Source organism: Prosopis cineraria, unplaced genomic scaffold (genome assembly GCF_029017545.1).
Source record: "Prosopis cineraria cultivar Desert tree isolate PC_DT_omini unplaced genomic scaffold, ASM2901754v1 PC4, whole genome shotgun sequence".
NCBI lineage: Eukaryota > Viridiplantae > Streptophyta > Magnoliopsida > Fabales > Fabaceae > Prosopis > Prosopis cineraria.
In genome coordinates, this window is record NW_026555335.1 from 10001952 (window position 1) to 10011011 (window position 9060).

Sequence of the window (9060 nt, forward strand, 5' to 3'; positions counted from 1 at the left end):
TTATGTAACTCTTTATAGTACTCTCTAGACTCTAGTTATCAAAAATTGTAAAGTGGTAAAATTAAGAGGAAGTAATTAATGATTCATTTTTTATGTAAGTGACCTGTAAAAAGGATGATAATTCTCTCTAAAGGGTAATTTATATTCCTTTCATACCATAGTACAAGTCATTGTCCAACTATTTTATTTAGTTCAAAATATAGGACATCATGTATGTGTTATATATATATATATATAATTATATTCTAACTTTATTGAATAATATTTAAGAGTCTTTTAAATAAGTTAAATGTTATATTCATTACACTCAAAGGCATAATTAAAAAGATGTAAATTATCTTAAAAATTTAAGATTTTAGTCAATTTTTTTATAAACATAAATTAGTTAACAATGTAATGAAATATAGGATAATCGTTAATTAAAATAATTATAATTTATTTAAGATATTAAAATTATTTATTAGAAATATTCAAATAAGGATATTTATTTATTAAAATTATGATTTATTATTTTATTTTATTGTTATCTTAGATATCAATATATTAAGATTTGAATTTAAATTTTTATTATTTATTATTTTTAGAGCTCTATAAATAGAGCTAAGTTTTTTATTTGTATTCAGTTTTTAAGTATTATTATATAAGAGTTTCGGCCTTCTCCCTTCTTCTTTCTCTCTCCTCTTCCTTTCTCTTTATCTCTCTTCCCCCTCTCTCTTCTTGTTTTACATCACAATGACTTGTATTATGATGCAATGAGAGTATACAAGATTAGAGGGAGTATTGTTTATTTGTTTTAGTTTAACTAGGCTAATATAAAGGGTTAATGAGCATTTTGGACTCTAAATTCTTAAAATGTATAAAATAAACTCTAAAGTTTTAAATTCATAGCAAATTAAACCTTCCATTGATGCCGTTATTGTTTATCAAGTGAGGCCCGATCAAAATGATGATGTGGTAGTTCTTTGCTGACGTGTCATTTTTAATGAGTACTACAAACACTAAACTACTATGTGAATGGCATCCTAAACTCTAAATTTTGAAATTAATAACAAATTACCCCTATTGTTTAAGTGCAAAACATCAACTATTATGTAAACTAAACTAGCCTCAACATGGTCCACTGCAGTGGATGCATCATTGGCCACGACGAACAACCCATAATTTTATGGAATGACATTTTTTGTCCCTTTTTTTTTGCAATGTTTTCCAAAAGATTGCTATACCATGCTTTCGTATACTCTATAACTCTAATTTAATTTTATTTTAAATAATGCTTATTTATTTAATGGTGAAAACTTATGATCTTATTTAAAAAGAGAATTAAGTATAAGAGAATTTTACAAATGATGAATATGAAAGCTAACAATTTTATCAATGAATTTCAAACCCAAATTAACTGATTAATTAAAAGCTTAAACTTATTTTCAAATGGAAGATTAAGTTTTCATTATTAAATAAACAAATATTATTCAAAATAAGAGGGGAAAAGTCATTTTATAAAATTATAGATCGTTCACCTCAACCAATGATGCATTCATCATGGCGGACTATGCTGAGATTAATTTGATCTACATAATAGTTAGTATTCTATACATATATGATGGGAGTAATTTGCTTTGAATTTAAAGTTCAAAGTCCAGAATACTACTCGTGTAAGAATTTAAGGTCTGTAGTGTTCATTAAAAATAACACATCAACAAGGGACCACCACATCAGCATTTTAACAAGGCCCTAGTTGATGAACAATAATGACATTAATGGTGAGTTAATAGTGGATTTAAATTTGCTATAAATTTAAAAATTTAGGATCAATTTTAAACATTTTAAAAGTTATAGATTTAGAGTGTTTTTCGCGTAATACTTTAAAGTTCAAAGTGCTCATTAACTCTAATATAAATTGTGCATATAATTTTTTTTAAAATTAAATTTTATCTCTAAAATACATTTACGTAATAGGTAGATTATTTTAATTTACTTTTAAGAAATAAATAATTAAATATTAATATTTAAAAACATTAAAGTTAACTTTGTAAATAATATGCTCAAAATGAGGGGGACGAACTAGAGCAGGGCCCGCAATGCAAAATTCAGGTCGGGCGGGCCGGTTAATCCTGAAACGACGACGTAACATGGTGCACAGGCAAATTCATCGCCTGGGCAGGCCAGTGGGCGCCTTCTGGACCCTCGCAAGGGACGAGGCCTTGCATCGGCAAAAGGAATTGCAGAGCGGAAGTGCTAGTTTGCTACTTTCTTCAATCTGGAGGATGCCTGTCAAATGGTATTAACAAAATCAAACGAGGGCTTGATTTATCTTCGATTTTTTTCCGCTTACTCTTCCAACAGTCAAATTTCTGATCTTCAGTTTTTTTTGTTTGGATAGGGTTTTACACTGGCAACCCAATGCAGGAACCATGGTGAACAGCCAAATTCTTAACGAAGTTTCTCAGTGCGTTGAGAGCGTCAATGGCGTCAAAGACGGAAGATGGAAAGCAACTCTAACATTCTATCGACCCAATTTACGAGGTTCTTGTCCGATGGTGTTGTTGATTTGTTTGAAGCTCATCCTTTAAAAACCCCCCTCTCTTTTTCGCTGAAATCGTGTCATCTCGATTCTCAAGAACGCTGTTATTGCACTCAGAGCCGTCACTGCAAGCCGAATTTCCGCGTGATTTTATGGGGATATCGCTGCTGGAGCAACCTCACAAATACTACTTCATAATTCGCGGCCAGAGGATTGTTCTTGAAGCAGATTCTTCAATTCTGACCATAATGGAGAAGCTGCAATCGTACAAGTCCAAAGTGGCACTCACTTTCGAGGTACTTCTGCAAATGTGATGGTTTTCCTGTCTTGAAAGCTGGCATGCTGCTATAAATATAGTTGGTTGACGGGCATTTTCTCTTTTATACTTATGATCATGGTGGTTATTATGCTTGTTTGTGCTGAATTGTTTTTTTGGTTTATGCTAATGTTTGCAGGGAGTGCTGTATAAATTGGGTGACTTCCAGCTGAGAGTTGGAAAAGTTGCCCCCAGTGCTTCTGAAAGTCTCAGAGGAATTGTGATGGAGGTGATTGACTCTTATCGAAAACATAAATCTTAATCAAACATCTTTCTCTTGTTCTATTCCTGTTTGTATCTACACATGAGGTTGATACGTGCTTGATAGTAGCTTTTGTTAAAAGCTGTATAAGTTGACTTGTTAGGAGAAGTTGCTAGATGGGCTGTAGTCTGGCCGGCATTCTATCACTACGCCGTGCTCTATATATTGCATTGCATTGTTTTGACAATGACAAAATTAACAGAAGCATGCATTTCATGCAGAATTCGTTTCCTCCTTCTCTCTCTCTCTGCTCAGCTTCTAGCTTTCCTCAATTCTGAATTAAATGCGTCATTGGTTTTACTTTCCAAAGAAGAACATTTCTCTCTTTTTCCTCTTCTACTTTTATTCTTTTGGGCAAAAAGAAAAGAATTGTGAGGTTTATTTATGATCTCTATACTTTGATCTGACTAATACTACTTGAAAATATTGGAAACAATGACAAAGAATTGATGCACTGCTTCCACTACTTGATTTTTGCCATTATTCTGTAACGAGAACTGGTAACTGAGAACTGACAATGATGGTTGTTTGTCTAGCAGCTTCTTGCATGTATGATTTGGTAGAAGATTGGAATAGTTTGCTTTTGCTTTTAGATAAGTCTGTTGCATCACATGCTACGATTAATATATAAAGTTGATTGTGGTTGTGGTTTTGAATCGAGTAGAAGTAGTCATAGTCATAACATGGATGCTCCTGTATAATAAATATCATTGGGATTGTTTTTCATGTTTCTGTGTAATCACAACCTTTTTGACTGAGAATGTGCTCTTGGAAATCTCTAATTTTTAGTGGACTAGTGACCATAAAAAGGTGTTGTGAATAGGGCATTTCTTCTTGCTGCAGGGTGGAAAAATGGAATATCTATAATTTGTCTTATAATCTAGCATGCTCTTAGAATCATTGAGAATTTTTTTGGTAATCATAGTTTTGTTTCGTTAGTTTTTATATTTGTTCTATATTTGATGTGTTGGTAGCAGTTAGCAGTGCTTCAGTAGTTAATAAATCCATTTGAAGTTCTCTGCAGGTCGAGTATCTCCCGATTTCTTCCATCGAGAAATCTAGGCAAGTTATGGAAGAATTCCTTAATATATGGCGAGAAGCAGTGTCAAAAAAATCATTACCAGGTCAATTCATGCATATGGAACCAAATTATGCAGAATATGGGCTCTTGGATTACTACACCTCGCAACATACAGCTGTTCAGTATGCGACAGTGTTGGCCCAATTAATCGCTACGGTGCAACCACCCGGGCAGTCTATGAGGAATTAGGAAGAGCTAATGGTTTCTATTCTGGCCTGTTGCTTGAATGTATGTTCACTATAATTTCATGTTTGAATTTAGGAGAATGGAGAAGAAAAGGAGAGGCTTGATTTGACTCAAGGGAAACGTCCAAATTAAGCTTTCCTTTCCATTGTTCTTCAATCCACAAAGTTGAACACCCTACTGTGTAGCATCTATGTGATTTTGTATTACTGCATGCAGCCTGGATCGCCTTTGGTTTAGCTGTTGAAGTCATTAGGCCATGCTAATATGGGCGAGGGACCAAATGCTCTTCTGGCTTCTGGGTTGCATTTGTTGCAGCAAGAAGCAGGCATGTTTGGCCTGTTTGGTTTCTTTTCTCAAATTTTGTTTTTAAATACTGTTTTGCAATAGTTTTCGAAACAAAAATCCATTTGATTATGTTAATTTAGAAACTTTAAAATTGAAAAAATATATTGATACTAATGGTGGCAGGTGGTTAGTAGTGATGATTTATGATAACAATTATTCAAATTAAATATATTTTTTGATAATCAAATGTAGTGTGTTTTTTTTTAAAGAAAACATTAAGATATTTATATTTTTTTAAAGAAAACAGTTTTGAAAACAGGTAAATAAAAAACTTTTATCTAAACAAGTTTTTTAATAATAAAGTAGTTTTTAAAAATAGAAACCAAGCAGCCCATTGTCATGTTTGCTGATGTAGTGTCGTCCCTTACAGGCATCCCTGTGGTTCCCTTCCATGTTAGCCGACACTCCCTTGTGTTTGTGTTCTTTCTCCAATCCCAGCAGCCATCTATTTCTGAGGTGTTGTCTTTTTAACATTTTATAACCAAATATACAATGAATGGATTTCAATATCTCAAACTGTTTGCTATATCAACAATAATTCTAATTGTGGGTTTTTGGCGCTAACCTTGTAATTTTGAACTGAAATTTAGGTTATTTTATTTATTTTGAAGTCTCAAATGATCTCTGCGGCCAAAATAATGTCTCATAATATCTATATGCATCTTATAAACAAAACATCAATAATATTGAATACAATCAAATTGAATGATTGTTTAATAAATCTAAACTTTTTTGTGTATATAATTTGATTACTTTAGATTTCAATTATTTATAATTGTTATTCATAATAAAAATATGTTATTTTATTTTATATTTTGATTTGATTTCTTAAAAAATATAACTTCCAAAGCATTTTAAAATAATCTAGAAAACATTTTAAAATAAAATTGTATGAGTAATTACAGATATATAATGATAACAATGAAAGCATAAATAAGTATTTATTTTTGTTCATTGATTATAAGAAACAATAACCATCAAAACAAAAATAAAAATATTTTTACAAGAATGCATATATTGAAAATACAAATAACTTGTTTTATTTTAAAAATTATTATTCTTGTGCATGTTGAAGAATATAAATAAAATTTTTCATTCAAGAGTCTTTTTTAATTACTTATAAGTAAGGCTTTTACATGGACAAGGTTAGATCCCTGCTCAATACCTAGCTTGAAACATGGATGGGCTGCATTTTGTAGCCCATTCCCAGCGTTGCTAGTGAAAAGCCCTAACATTTCGGGTTGGGCACCTACATATAGCCCTGTCCAAGTGATATTACCCTATTTATTATTTGTGGAGAAAATTTCAATAAATCAAATCTAATGAACAACATTTTTTTAAAAAAATATATTAAATAATTTCACTTATTGAATGATTTGATAATTGAGTTGACCCACACCACAATTGCAATTCGAAGGATCTCAAAGTAAAAAAAAAAAAAACTAAACACTCAGAGAGAACTAGTAAACTAAATATATGACATATAATTGACAATTTTTTTAAGAAAAGAAATAAAACAATTTTTTTTCAAGAGATTTGAGAACAAGTATACATAGCAGCAACTGCAGAGATGAGAATATGCAGTGGAGTCATTGAAAGGGAACAGAGAATATGCAGCCACCTGATCACCAGGAAAAACGCACAGCACACTAACAAAACGCACGCATTAAAAATGAGAGTGCTTTTCCTGCATAAAAATGAAAGGATTCATTTCCCAAAGGAGATAGCAAAACCATCGCATATCTGGGGAACATTAAGAATTTTGGCTTCATTTTTTTCATTTTAGAACTTTTCTCTATTATTTTTTAGTCTTCATTTCTTCTGTGCTTTTTCTGCAGGCTTTTAGTGACTAGTTTATTATCTTGTTTTCACATTTTAGTGACCTATGAAAAAATTGCATTTGGCAAAATGCCAAGTGTTGGGTTATCCACCTTAGTGGATCAGGCCCATATAAAAGTCCAAATTGAGGAATAAGGTTCTTGTCATAATTATGAGAAATGCTTGAGTTCAATGTGTAATTTACTCAGGGCTTTAAATGTATTTTTTTTTTCAACCTTTGAATTTTGAGGGGGAATGGTTGAGAAACCGAATCTACATGTTCCCGTATATCTTCGGTTATGGGTGCAGTTCTCTTGGCTCTGAGTTAACAAATAGAACTTTCTCAATTTTTCCTGGCTTCTCATCCTCTCTATGTGTATTTGCCGTGAGTCACAAACCGAGTCTGATCTGTAACTTCGTTCCTACATATGGTATAGCATTTGGTCGACACAACAGGTATGCTTTCCTCCTCAAATTCTTATATTGGTATCAGAGCAATTAATTTTTCTGAGTTGCGTTTCCTGTATTTGAAGAACATATAATGATTTGCTTAGCCATATACATGCAAATCTTTCAATTTTTTTTTCTTCCTGTGCTTTTCGCATAATCTGCCTCTGTTAGTCTTTATGATTATCCTCACCAAAATGAACATATTTATATGCTTCTTAGTTGATGTAAGTGTTCCATATAAGGCTATACACGTTCTGCATGCGATTAACAGTGATGAACGTTACAACCAAAAACAAACCAAATAATGGGTGTTTGAAAACTAAGTTTTTTGGACAAAAGGATTGCATAAATGTATAGAGCTTGAAAAAATAAAGAAAACAACACCAAGAATGCATAAAACGAAGACCGAACGAAGGAGATATGGCCTCCAAAAGTTTCAGGTCCAATAGACCCGACCAGCCGGAGGAACCAAGTCAAGTTGACTCGGTTGGAAGAAGATAACAATAGAAACAATGTGTCATTTCTGTCATTGTCAAAACGACACATCATTTTGACATGTCATTCAATTAAAAAAAAAGTTTTGCTTTTGGGCTAGCAAGCCCATAAGCCTTGAACAAAAAAAAATGTTTTGGGCTCTAAAGCCCAAATCCAAAAAAATTGCCATTTGGGTAATAGGCCACGAGTTGGGTACAAAAACCCGACCCAAATAAAAAAAATTAAATAATAAATAAATAATTAATTAAAATATATATATTTGGACACGTAGTGCGTGAGACCTAATGGGAGACTCTATTAGCCCGTGGTTAACCTTACCCAAAAGCTGTCAGCGCGTGGAGCACAACGGAATGATGAGTGTCACCATCAGCGGATGAGAAGGCGGCGTGTGGTGTGCACATGCCTCCTTCGAGAGTGAAATATTCTTTTTTTAAATTTTTTCCAAAATTTCTTAATCTAAAATCGTTCTTGGGACACGTGCAGGACTAAATTGGGACACAATTTGTCTTAAAAAATTTCTAAATTTGAGATCTTCATTTTGATAAATAATTTACATATTTTAAAGACAAAACAAGAATTTATTTTTTGAGTTATCTAGTTCATTTTGAGTTTAAAAAAAATTTCTAAATTTTTTCTCTTTTATTTTTAGACAAATATGAAGCAAGAGGCTTTTAACAGTACTAATAACTCAGAAAATTATTCTATTAGCATTGAGTATCTGGATGGATTAGATTATGAGCCTCTTAGTGAGGATTCCAGCCCAAAACCCTTCAAAGAGGAAGAGAAATATGAACCTCAAAGTAAGGATTTTGATTCTGATCCTCAAGAAGATCCCAATGTTGATCTCGAAAATGTGCCGAAAGGACCTAAAGAGGTATGCATACTGCTGGGACCAAAATATGAATTAAAGCATGATGAGAATCTTCAAGAGGAAGATGATGATATGGAACAACCTTTCACACCCTCAGTGATCGTAAATATAGCAAAAAGAGAAGCTCAAAGAATTAAGCTGGATCAAATTTCTCAAATAGTAAGAGCATATTCAAGCTTCATAATAAAAGAAAAACAAGCTGTGGTTGTAGGAGAAATTTTCAAATAACTTAGAAAAGAGCTTGTGCAACATAACAAGTGAAACAAGTCATACTCGAGAAATCCTCTATAGAATAGAGCCATCAAAGGGATGAAAGTTCAAGAAAAATATAAAGACATAATTAAGAGTTGTCTTTTTAGATTTGTACCTTAAGCATTTTTTTATTTTTCAATAATTTACTTTTAGTTAAGTTATGTTGTATTAAGTTATGTTATATTAAGACCTCGATAATTAATGATATATATGAAGCATGTTATTTTTTTTATTGCTTTATATATACTTTGTTTGAGTGAGAGCTCTAAAGTGATAAGTCATTTAAGAGTCATATATAATGATTATGAAAATATTTATAAAATTCTTTATAGACAATAGTGATTTTGTTAGAATTAATGTGATGGGTGATACAAACGTAACCTCCTGATCGTTGACCTAATAGAGTTGTTATCATTCTAATAAAGAATAATACAAATATAAGACATTGTATATTTTTCATAAG

General features: G+C 31.9%; 1 protein-coding gene across 1 annotated transcript; it reads left to right on the forward strand.

Annotated features, from left to right (window-relative positions):
- The first annotated feature begins 2125 nt into the window (after positions 1-2125).
- On the forward strand, positions 2126-4724 carry LOC129309566 (mediator of RNA polymerase II transcription subunit 20a-like). The gene is made up of 5 exons (XM_054951178.1): positions 2126-2278; positions 2381-2523; positions 2639-2817; positions 2977-3066; positions 4124-4724. Exons 1-5 carry the CDS (start codon positions 2130-2132, stop codon positions 4367-4369), a joined length of 807 nt encoding a protein of 268 aa, XP_054807153.1. The 5' UTR covers positions 2126-2129; the 3' UTR covers positions 4370-4724.
- The last annotated feature ends 4336 nt before the right edge of the window (positions 4725-9060 follow it).